Genomic DNA, 12401 nt, shown 5'->3' with positions numbered 1-12401 from the left:
TTGTGTTTTCTGTATATCGCAGGGTAATTCTGCCAGCTGCTGTTTTTAATTAATGTACATGTATGCAAGTGACAAATGATGGTTATGAGTAGAAGAAATGTAATCCTTATCATTGAGACAAGGGAAATCACTCCAACGCAAGCCTCCTCTGTCTTGACTGAAACATTCAAACCCTTGGGTGAGATTTTCCTAATCTGATACTTGTGATAAATCCTTCTATTTTTCATCAGCTTGACCATGTGCAGTGAGCTTAGGTTTATTAGACTGATAGAGAATGCAAACATTATTCAAAGTTAGATGTACATTGCAGGTAAGGGTGCATATTGTTTGAAATGAAATAACTGGATTATTTGATTGTGCATTAGTAGAACTATCTGGGTTTATATAGGTATTTAGTAAGTTCTTTCATGTTTATAGAGGGGGTGGGGTGTGTGTGTGTAAAAAATCAGCTGTACATTTTTATATGCCATCCGGGGTCCCAACAGAAAACATGAATGACCATATACATTGTTTTAACTGTTCAAGTGTTGATACCAATTAAATTTAAGATCATCCTTCTAAAACCTGAAAAGTGTCGCTGTATGTCAGATTCCTGAATTCTTCTCTGTATTGGATCTAACACTCATGCATTTTCCTGTGTGTGTTGGGGGGGGGGGGGGGGTAGAATGGGGCCACAATAGTAGTTTGAAGTACAACAGGACTATGTTTACTCATATTATTAAAGTAATTCCACCCTTGTGTGGTTTTAGCAATTAAAGGCATTATTTCATTAAAATTTTGCATGATAGAAATATATCTTTTGGGGGTATTTTATTCAATGGGTATTATAAAAAAAAAATCAGGTAAACAATTTGATATTGAAAAGGTTCATATTTTCTATAAATAATTAATTATCTATTTTAAAGACTATATATTACAAAAATGTTATGAAGGCCAATAACTCCTATGCTGGTATTTCATTATTGTATGACTTCCTTAGTGTCCACAATTAATTCATATTTATAAATAAAGCAGCAGCTTTTTGAAACTGTTGAAATAAAAAATATGCTAAGCAGTTTTTAGCTCACCTGAGCTGAAATTTTTAATCACCGGTTGTCTGTCGTCTCTCTGTAAACTTTTCACATTTTCATCTTTTTCCCCACAATCACTGGGCTAATTTCGATCTAACTTTAGATACATCATCCATGGGTGAAGGGAATTCAAGTTTGTTCATTGAAGGGCCATGCCCCCTTCAAAGGGGAGATAATAATGAAAATGCAAAAATAGGGTGGACTCATTTAAAAATCTTAAGAACCGTTGGGTCAGAAACAAATTTACATGAAAGCTTCCTGACAAGGTGCAGATTCAAGTTTGTTCAAATCATGGCCCCTGGTGGTAAGGTTGGGTCTTAATAGGGGATCGAAGTTTAAAGTGATTTTAAAGGGAAAATCTTTAAAAATTTCAAAAACCACTGGGCCAGAAAAGTTGAAATGTACTTGAAAGCTTCCTTACATAGTGCAAATTCAAGATTGTTCAAATCATGATCCCCTGGGGTAGGGTGGGGCCACAATAGGGAATCAATATATGGGATTACACAGGGAAAATCTAGAGATTTCTATTTCTAGAATTTCTAGAGAACCACTGGGCCAGAAATGTTGAAATTTACACTGCCTGACATACATGTAGACTAGTGCAGATTCAAGTTTGTTCAAATCATGGCCCCTGGGGGTAGGGTGTTGCCATGATGTGGGATCAAAATGTGCTGATATATGAGAAAATCTCGAGAACTATATAAGCTAGGGCTTTTATATTAATGTCTTTCATGTTATGCAATGGTGTGTAATCTAGAGCTTAATTGTAACCTAGACCTGGAAGTTTGACCTACTTTTAATAAAAATCTTACCATTTAATATCTCTTGATCTAATTAAGATATTTCTTTCATATTTTGTATAAAGGTTTCTTATGGCAAGGTCTTCATATCAATACCATGATCAATGACCTTGAGACCTTGGTCTTATCCAGAACATCAAGATCATGTTAGTGATATTGGTATTGTGAGCATCTCTGCTATGTGAATTCATTTTTAGTTATGTTTTGAGCCTTTGGGGCCACAATGTGGAGTCGAAATTTTTCATGGAAATAAAGGTTGATAAAAAAATATTTTTAAAAATCGCAACAGCTAAACAATTGCAGGGTCATGGGGACTCAGGTGAGTGATGTGGCCCATGGGCCTCTTGTTATGTATTTTTGTCATGTTGTTTATTTAAAATGTACGGTTTCCTGATGTTGATATAAGCTTTTGTTTTTGTATGTCTGACATATTTAAAAATCTGGCAACATAAGCAAATGCATATTTTCTTTGGTTATTGATTAATTCAACCTATATTGAGTGGAAATCAATACAACTTTTCTACTTTCAATTTTAATAACTCCCATGAGGTTGGAGCAACCTATGAGGCATGTTAGGATCTAAACAGCTAATTTATAAAAATGAGTTTTAAAAAAGAGATGTTGACTTCTTGATGTCATCTGGAATGTGCTGTAGCCCAGCTGAGTTGGGTTGTCTGTATTTATTAGTCCCCTACCGACGAAGTCGAGGGGACTTTAGGTTTGCGCTCCGTCCGTCAGTCCAGTTTTCTGCACTTTTTTCTCTGTTCTTGCAGATATTTATTTTATATTTGGTATGTGGCTTTGCCATAACAAGTTACAGATCAAGTTTGAACTTCGTCTCAGTCTGATGATTTTTCACTTAGTTATGGCCCTTGAACATAGAAAAAAGCATGAATTATCAGTTTTCTGGACTTTTTTTTGTTGTGCTTGCAGATATTCATTTGATATTTGGTACATTGCTTTGTCATAACAAGTTACAGATCAAGTTTGAATTTCGTCTCGGTCCGTTGATTTTTCACTCAGTTATGGCCTTGGACTTAGAAAAATAGCATGAATTATCAGTTTTCCAGACTTTTTTTGGTTGTGCTTGCAGATATTCATTTGATATATGGTACATTGCTTTGCCATAACAAGTTACAGATCAAGTTTGAATTTCGTCTCGGTCCGTTGATTTTTCACTTAGTTATGGCCCTTGGACTTAGAAAAATAGCATGAATAATCAGTTTTCCAGACTTTTCTTGGTTGTGCTTGCAGATATTCATTTGATATTTGGTACATTGCTTTGTCATAACAAGTTACAGATCAAGTTTGAATTTCGTCTCGGTCCGTTGATTTTTCACTTAGTTATGGCCCTTGGACTTAGAAAAATAGCATGAATAATCAGTTTTCCAGACTTTTCTTGGTTGTGCTTGCAGATATTCATTTGATATTTGGTACATTGCTTTGTCATAACAAGTTACAGATCAAGTTTGAATTTCGTCTCGGTCCGTTGATTTTTCACTCAGTTATGGCCTTGGACTTAGAAAAATAGCATGAATTATCAGTTTTCCGGACTTTTTTTGGTTGTGCTTGCAGATATTCATTTGATATATGGTACATTGCTTTGCCATAACAAGTTACAGATCAAGTTTGAATTTCGTCTCGGTCCGTTGATTTTTCACTCAGTTATTGCCCTTGGACTGCAGATATTCATTTGATATTAGGTACATTGCTTTGCCATAACAAGTTACAGATCAAGCTTGGTCCGTTGATTTGATGCGCGCATTAATTCAGTTATTGTTCTCTTCAGTTCAATTGATGAGAGCATCAATTTCGTAGAAATATTGCTCGCAATAATTAATTTAGAGCTCGGTATAAATAATTTGATAATCTCTTTAATTCAATTGAAGATATCTTTAATTATTTACAATGCTTTTGTATAAGGAATTAATGCGCGCATCAATTCTTTTAAAGAGCGCAACAATTCATTAACAATTGTGGATCTGTTGAATTCTTTAATTATATAGTTGCTTTCTCTAAAAGAATTATTGCTCTCTTCAAATAAATGAAAGTTAGCATTAATTGAATTGAGGAGAGCAATAATTGAATTAATGCGCGCATTAAATCAATTATTGCTCTCATCAAATGAATCAATGCGCGCATCAATTCAATTACTGCTCTCATCAATTGATTTAATGCGCGCATTATATCAATTATTGCTCTCTTCAATTGAATTGTATAGTGTGCACCAATTCAATTGTTGATATCATTAATTCATTTGAAGAGCTCATTAATTCAATTAAAGCGCACATCAATCCAGTTGAAGAATTAATGCTATTGTAGTAATTAGGGCTATACGGACCGTGGATATCGGCCTGGATAGCTCAGTGTTAGAGTACCTGACTAGTAATGCAGGGGTCCCGGGTTCGATTCCCGATCCAGCCAAAGATTTTCTCCTCTCTCCTACATATACTACATTTGGTGCCGTAGACCAGCCCCTGGAACTAACAGGTGATTTCAAATGCCTGCCAGGGGATTAAGATCCTGTGTTGATGTCTTCAGGTGTGACATCTTCGCTAGCCAAGGGTGACGCTCCACGGTATTTCTCTTTTTCGTGGAGCGTCACCCTTGGCTAGCGAAGATGGGATGAATGTAGTGGTCAGCCGGGTTCGATCGCCGGTGGCCAGTTAGCTCAGTTGGTAGAGCACCTGACTAGAGGTTCAGGGGCCCGGGTTCGAATCCCGGTCTGGTCCGTTGCATTTTCTCCCTTCCTGTTACATTTGATGCCGTTGACCACCCCTGGATTTGCAGGTTGTCCTGCTAGGGCGAAAGAACCTGGGTTGTGTGTGTCTTCGAGGGTTAAGACAAATTAAGGAGGGAGGGATGTAGTAATTAGGGCTATACGGACCGTGGATATCGGCCTGGATAAGTCAGTGTTAGAGCACCTGACTAGTAATGCAAAGATTTTCTCCTCTCTCCTATATATACTACACTATCGTCAATTCAATTAGCCTAATACGCACAATAATTCAGAATTGAAGATATCATTAATTATTTGAAGAGATCTTTAAATAAATTGTTGCGCGCATCAAATGAATTGATGATATCTTCAAATAATTGAAGATATCTCCAATTATTTGAGTTTATGTTAATTTGGCGCTCCATAGGTATCTGAATTTTAATCATTAACAGTGATTAAATAGGAATAAAACTCTCTCTCTCTCTCTCTCTCTCTCTCTCTCTCTCTCTCTCTCTCTCTCTCTCTCTCTCTCTATATATATATATATATTATATAAATACATAGAGTATTTTTCTTTTCTCTATTAAATCTATTTACTGATTAAAATTCAGATACCTGTAATTACAATAACTTCATTGCAATTAGGTGCTAATTTGTTGGTTCATTTTCTCTCGCGTTAAAATTATGAGATCCACCACTTGCATATCTATAATTTATGCGGAACCGGAAATTCCAATCTTTGCTGCGTAAGGAAGCTGCGCAACCATTGAAGAGTATCATCGCATATCAGAGACAGCAATAAAAAATTCAAAAACAGAAGGTAAATCTTAAATAGCATGATTTGATTTATCTGTATATACAATATTTATGCTAAATGATTTAACTTGCACTGATAGAAGGCTGAGTTCGTGAACAAAATAATGTCGGAAACATGCAATTATTTAGGTGCTGAGAACTACGGAACAAGGAGAAAAAAGAATTGATAACAAATATGTCATTGTTCTGCACTCCACAAAATATCGAATTTTATTTGCTGTGTTTAAAGCATAAATACTACGCCCTCACCGGGAGCATTATTGTTTACTTTCTAAATCATACTTGAGCTAGGAGTTGCCCTTAAATGGCGGGCTAACTAGGTGTCTGTGCCTCCTAGAGTTGTCTTTCCCGATGTGCTTTAACAGATCACTAAATCCTTGTACATCTTAGAGACATGCAATTTTCTAGTGTGTTGAATATTTTATTATGTTCCCACTTACATGAAATTTGAGACTACAAGAAATTGGAAGTGTTTCTATGTCCCCTAATACTAGTGCTACCCCTTTCTAGTACAGTGTACATAGAATGACCAGCTACCATTCACTGAAATTCTGAAGAAATAATAACATCATTATATTTGTTTATGTGTCATCCAGTCACATATGAAATTAATTATATAGTGAAGATTGATTAGATGTGGTCAGAAAAGAATCTAGGTCATAGCCCCTATTTAAAATGATGTTTCTTCCCCCTCTCCAACCTTAAATTTCAGTGGAGGGTCAGTAGGTAAGTAAAAAGTTTGGGGGGGAGGGGGTTGCCAGCAGAATTTTTTTTAGTATGAAATCTCCATGACCATTAACAAAGCCTGATACCAAAACATCGTGAAGCACTTCATTCCAGGTTTCCTTGTCAAACTCTTAAAGTCAGTTCTTGCTTAAAATTCTGCTTTGATTGCCACGTTTAGCAATTAGAGGAAGATGTTATATTTCGGACAGTACTCCATGTATTTCAGAAATACTCATTATCTTACCACCGCACATAGAGATATTGTACATGTATGTATAACAGTTGATTCGTTGGACACTCGGGTTTCATAAAAAAAAATTCTGCTATTTATGCCACATATAGCACTTAAATAAAGTTAGGTAAAATGTGTAACTATGGACAGTGGTGTTATTTTGGACACATGGTGTTATAACTTTAAACAGTTGGTAAATTCGGTTGCTGCCTTTTATTTTGTGTTTCATTAGCATTTTATGCTCTCTCTTTTTCGGGAAACATTATGCTAATTCATATGTGGTAGTGATTGTGTGTAGAATTTTTATATGCCCGTCATTAGACGGGACATATTATGTGATGGCGCTGTCCTTGCGTCTGTCTGGCTGGCCGTCAGTCCGTCCGGGGTAATGTTTTCCGGACTTTTTTCCTGTAACGGATGCATGTACAACTTTGAAATTTGGTAACAATATCTCCCTCAAGAATTGTAAGAATGAGTTTGCATTTCAGCTGGATTGGTTCATCCTTGACCTACTTTAGGGCTATAAGTAGGTCAGACAATTTTCCGAACTTTTTTTTCATTACAGATATTGCCCTGAAATTTACACATAAGCTTCCTTTGAATCCTTTCAGAACAATACAATTTCAGTGGGATTGATCCATCCGTAACCTACATTAGGACTAAAAGTAGGCCAAAATGTTTTCCGGACTTTTTTTCATTATGGATACAGATATTGCCCTGAAATTTGGTCAAAGGCTTCATCTTGGAGGAATACAAGTTCAGTTTGCATTTCAGCAGGATTGGTCCATCTTTGACCTATTTTTGAGCTAAAAATAGGTCAAACAGTTTTCCGAGCTTTTTTTTTCCATTATGGATACAGATATTGCCCTGATATTTAGTCAAAGGCTTCCTTTTGGAGGAATACAAGTTCAGTTTGCATTTCAGCTGGATTGGTCCATCCTTGACCTACTTTTTGGAAAAAATAGGTCAAACAGTTTTCCCGGGGGCTTTTTCCCCCCATATATATATAGATATTACCCTGAAATTTACTTTAGGGCTAAAAATAGATCAAATGGTTTCCTGGACTTTTTATCGTCATAGATCTATTGCACAGACATTTTGTCACAACCTCACTCTCATTTTAAGGCTTTCCTATTCAGAATGTGTGTTGTATGAATTCAGAGTGCACAATATGCTTTCAGGTTGAATTTCACTGTCCGACGGGCGTATATTGGACTGTTTACGTTACTTTTGTTTAATCATAGGTCTATCAGTAGATCTAACTTTTACCAGAAAATGTTTCAATGGGACTTGAATTTGTCGATCAAACAAAATGGATGCTGGCATCTTTTACAAGGTCATGTATTTAAATCAACCAATTGGAGCTGAGATACACATGCGCATATAATTAGGTGTTTTCCAGTTTGTAAATATATCAAGTTTGGAAATAAGTTTAAATTCAGCTATGCAACAAAAATTGAGAAAGTGCTGGAGAAAATGGTCATTTCATGATTTTGCAAAAAATGAGCTGCAGTGTCTAGTGAAAGGCATGTCTAATAACTACAATCGTAAAAAAAAAAAAAAAAAAATAGAAAGCTGTACTGTTAGGACAAAGAAAGCAGCGTAGTTGTCAGAACATATTTTTAAAAAATTGGGAGTTGGAATACAAATAATTTAGTAATGAATGTTTTTGTGGTAGAGTATATTTACGCATATTATATAAAATAAAAAAAGCATGGAAACCTATTTTCAACCTTGTATCTCAGTGATTTTTTGGGGGACCAAAATGTCACTGATATTCAGCTGTTTCCCCTCACAAAAATTAGCTATTTTTTCCCAATTATATATATATGTTTTCCCAATTTAAAATCTAGGGAAATTAAGGCCATTTTAAACAAAAAGTTACCGTATATTGATCTGAAATAAACCTCAAACAAAAACATTTGTTGTTATTTGATTATTTTATTCATTTTTACCATTTTAATTTACTATGAATGATTTTTCCCAATTCGAGGAAAATGTCGCTAATTTTTCCCTATTCAAAAGGAGGGGTGGTAGTTTGAAAAGCAAAAAAAAATCACTGTATCTAATTGTTACTATGGATTCAAACGGTATACTGAAACACACACAAAATATATGATCCATTCACATGTCTCATGGATTTCTTGCATTATATTTCATCAGATGTGGGCTAGCATGTTTTGTTGTGGGCTCCCAGAAATAACATTTCAGGGGCCCACATGGCTCCTGGACATTTTAGTTAAATGTCATCCCTGCATCATGGCATGCTCTCTTCAAAGGGAAAATAATCAAGAAAATGTAAAAGTAGGTTGGGGTTATTTAAAGATCTTCTTGATAAAAACTAGACCAGAAAAGTTCAAACTTATATGAAAGCTTTCTGACATAGTGTAGATCCCAGTTTTTGAGAATCATGGCCCCCAGGTGTCGGGTTGCAGGGTTGTCACTAGAAATAATTGAAGACAAGTCCTGGACTCGTGATTTATAAGCAGCTTGAGTCCCATGAAAATTTTATGATTCCTTTGTACACATGAAATTAAAGGTAATCATTCGTGACTTGGCCTCGGAGGTCCAATGGTCCATGCCAACAGAATTACTTCCCCGAATCTTATCAAAATCGAACAAATTGGGAATTTTCTTCCAATGTATCGGCAAATGATATCAACTAAAAGAGAAAAAAAGAATAAAGAACATGAGACATCAGGAATCGTTGTACGCTCATTCTAGAATCGTTGTAGCTCTACAACGTGCACTGCTGTGATCTGTACTTTCGATTTAATATCGGAAGTGAACATTTTAGTTAACTCATACAACGTTTGAGACTAAGTAAATTACAGTGTAAGCGGTCTTTTGGCAAGTGAATTGGGAATGTTTAGTCTCAAAATTTGGAAAAACCAACCTTTTTTTTTTGACATTGGGAATGGCACATTACCGTTTATCGGTGCTAGTTATGTATTTATGAGGGAAAAATGCTGAGACTCGATTTGTGGTCTATAATGGACTGTAGTTATTCTTCAGTAAGAAGATCAAATCTCCCCTCGTCCATCATATCAGCCATTTCTGACGTAATATCATTACGTCACAAATTCGAGATTCTTGGAATGCTCCGTCCACCGTAAAATTTTATTGGTTTAAAATATTAATGAATATTTATGAGGGAGTTGTCCAAGGTAGTAGCTCTGATTTTACAGGGAGTAGTCGTCAGATGGGGAAGTAGTGCATTTTCAGGGAAATGGACAGTTTTATGGTACATTCATTTTATATACTATAGAATGATAACTGTAAGGGTATAATAATAACTTATATAGCTTAATATAAAACATATTTTTTTTTTATTCTTACGATAATATCCATTTAGTTTGCAGGATTATAGCTTTAACAAAAATGCTTCCATATTGTATTTGATATTTAAGGAAAACAATTCATTTTTTAAAATATACTAATGGTAAAAAGAAATGCAAGTAACATAGCTCTTAAATTTGGTATCGTACAGTAAAGAAGGAAAACTGGCTATTCACCTATTGTGGTTAGCCCTGTAAAAGGAGATAATTAAGATTACTGGTTGAAAGTTGTATAAGAGTGAAAATATTTTGGACAAGTGAAAATAGATTTACTTGCCTGAAGTGAGATAAAAAGTTAATGTCTATTCCTGTCACGGGTAGGATACGGCCACAATAGCGAATCAATGTTTTGCATGGGGATATATAGTATACAATTATTTCATACCTACTCGGGGAAACAGCCAAAACTATTGTCTCGAGGTAATGGCGAAGACCCGGGAAACTCGTCAGAAGCCGTATGCCGAGGACACTACTGAGGGGCAATACTTCTGACTGTTTCTCTAGTAGGCATGAAATAATTGTTTTATTACCTAATCTGCTAATTGGGTAATAATTTCTTATGTGACCGGGAAACAGTTTGTCACGTGATCGGGTAATAGTAGGTCACTTGATCTGTTTCACCCCTGCTCATTTTGTGTACCTTTCTCTGCAAATTAAAATTGGAAAACAGAAAAAAAAATATGTAATATTAATTTATATTGTAGATTGGTTAATGATACAAATCTTTAAAAATCCTCTCAAGAACAACAGGGCCATGATAACTCATAATATGCAGGCATCCCCAGGTAGTGCATGTTCAAAATGTGGTCCCTAGCCAGGGGGTAGGGTGAGGCCACAATAGGGAATCAAGGTTTTGCAAGGGGAAAATCTTAGTGTAGGTCATGTTGTACATCAAATTTGTTCAAATTGTGACCCCAGACCTGTGATTCTTCCGTCGGAAGACAAAATCTCCCGAATTTGAGCCCCCCCTTCCGTTCCTTCCATTAAAATGTAAAATCTTCCGTCATTTCAAATTTTCAACAACAAAAATTTTCTGAGCGCCATTTTTCGATATTATTAAGGAAAAACCCCGAGACAATCGAAAGTCGTCTATTTCCTGTTATTGATTTTTCTGTCACAGTGACTGCACAGGTAAACGTCAATTAACGAGGGTACAGTAATTACTGAAGCCATTTGAGGAGTTTATTTATGATTACACAGCAATTAGTGATAATAAACAATTAGAGGATGATTAAAAAGATTGTTTTTGGCACACGCTCTGGTGATTAGGAAGTGATACCGACTGTTGAAGTCGGACGATCTTTGATGCTGTTGAAAACTAGGTAAGGAGCAGGTGGGAAAAGAAAGTGAGCACTGAAGATGTTCGTAATATGTGTGGACAGAATGACACAATTGTATTAGAATGGATTATCTCTAACTGAACTGTATATTCAAAGATGGATATGGCAAGACGACGATGGGTGTGCACAGTTCGAATTTTCTCAATATTTATTTACACATGCATGTATAAATAGTACGTGGTCAAGTCTTGTAACATATATTTGTTCACTACACGTTTCACTGGGGGAAAAAACACGTTTTCAGATATGCAATGTAGTTCTTTTATGTGAGAACATGTTCTTTATATTATTTAGCTCACCAGTGCTGAAATCTCAAGTGAGCTTAAATTTGTTAGTAGGCCTAGATCTAATATGTTGGTCAACTTTTCTGAAAAGTGATAATTGTTATAACTTGTTATCTCTGTAATAAATATATAAATATAACAAGTTTTTTTCTTTTAATTGTGGTTTTTAAGGTATTGACCTAAGAATTATCAATGTTCTTAACACAAAAAAAGGAATTATCAATGTTCTCAACACAAAAAGGATCTGATGATTATGAACTCAGACACTTGTAACACAAACAACTACTAGTAGCATGATTTCATTAGCCAATGAACACACAAAAACGGTAAAAAAAAAAATGTCGATAAAAAATCTCCAGTTATCAGACCAAAACTCCAGCTGAAAATTTTCAAATCTCCAGTTGTGACATGACAGTTCTGTCACAGGTCTGTGACCCCCAGGGATAGGATGGGATCATGGTAGGGGATCAAAGTTTTACATGGGAATATTTCATGAAAATTTCAGTGAACAGGTGTAGAAAATTTCATAATATATTTAGAACATTCAAATTCTTCTATTTCTAATTGTAGATTGCCATCATGTTTTACCACAAAATGTACATGAATCAGATCCATTCCAGTTCTCTGCTATGTCAGCTGGCATCTATGTGGAAGAACCAGGTTCTCTGTGACGCAGTCATAAAAGCAGGAAACAGTCAGATTAAGGTCAGTATTGAATTGATACATGTACATTTTTTAAAAGCAATTTCTCAATACATTATTAGCTCATTTAAGCTCAGGTGAGGGTTTCTGATTTATAGTTATCTGTCATCTAATTAGAGGGAAAGTGATAATATTTCGGATGTTGGAAGGTCGTCATTATATATATGGCCTTTTCCATTTCTTCCCTTGGGGATCTGGGTTAGAATAGGTCCTCAGTACCCCTTGCTTGGCGTAAGAGGCAACTAAATGGGGCGGTCCTTCAGGTGAGACCACTATCAGAACAGTATCACGTGGAATCATTTAAATTAGTTTAGAGATGTAGCTCTGAATAACTAAGTGTATACTGAAGAAATATATGATATGGAGGCATGAAG

At 35.5% G+C, this 12401-nt stretch overlaps 1 protein-coding gene across 2 annotated transcripts in view; it reads left to right on the top strand.

Annotated features, from left to right (window-relative positions):
- Positions 1–5400: 5400 nt before the first annotated feature.
- LOC125645905 (polycystic kidney disease protein 1-like 3) overlaps positions 5401–12401 on the top strand; it is a 28268-nt gene continuing 21267 nt past the window's right edge. Inside the window, exons 1-2 of one of the 2 annotated variants that reach the window (XM_056140148.1) lie at positions 5401–5409; positions 11896–12030. In XM_056140148.1, the coding sequence (XP_055996123.1) occupies positions 11905–12030 (126 nt within the window). In that variant the 5' untranslated portion in view covers positions 5401–5409; positions 11896–11904. Of the gene's footprint in view, positions 5410–11895; positions 12031–12401 lie in introns of those variants that run through there. The other variant, XM_048871901.2, reaches the window with a different exon arrangement.

Source organism: Ostrea edulis, chromosome 6 (genome assembly GCF_947568905.1).
Source record: "Ostrea edulis chromosome 6, xbOstEdul1.1, whole genome shotgun sequence".
NCBI classification, from domain to species: domain Eukaryota; kingdom Metazoa; phylum Mollusca; class Bivalvia; order Ostreida; family Ostreidae; genus Ostrea; species Ostrea edulis.
Note: the sequence above shows the minus strand (reverse complement) of the source record. Positions and strands in the feature narration are given on the sequence as shown.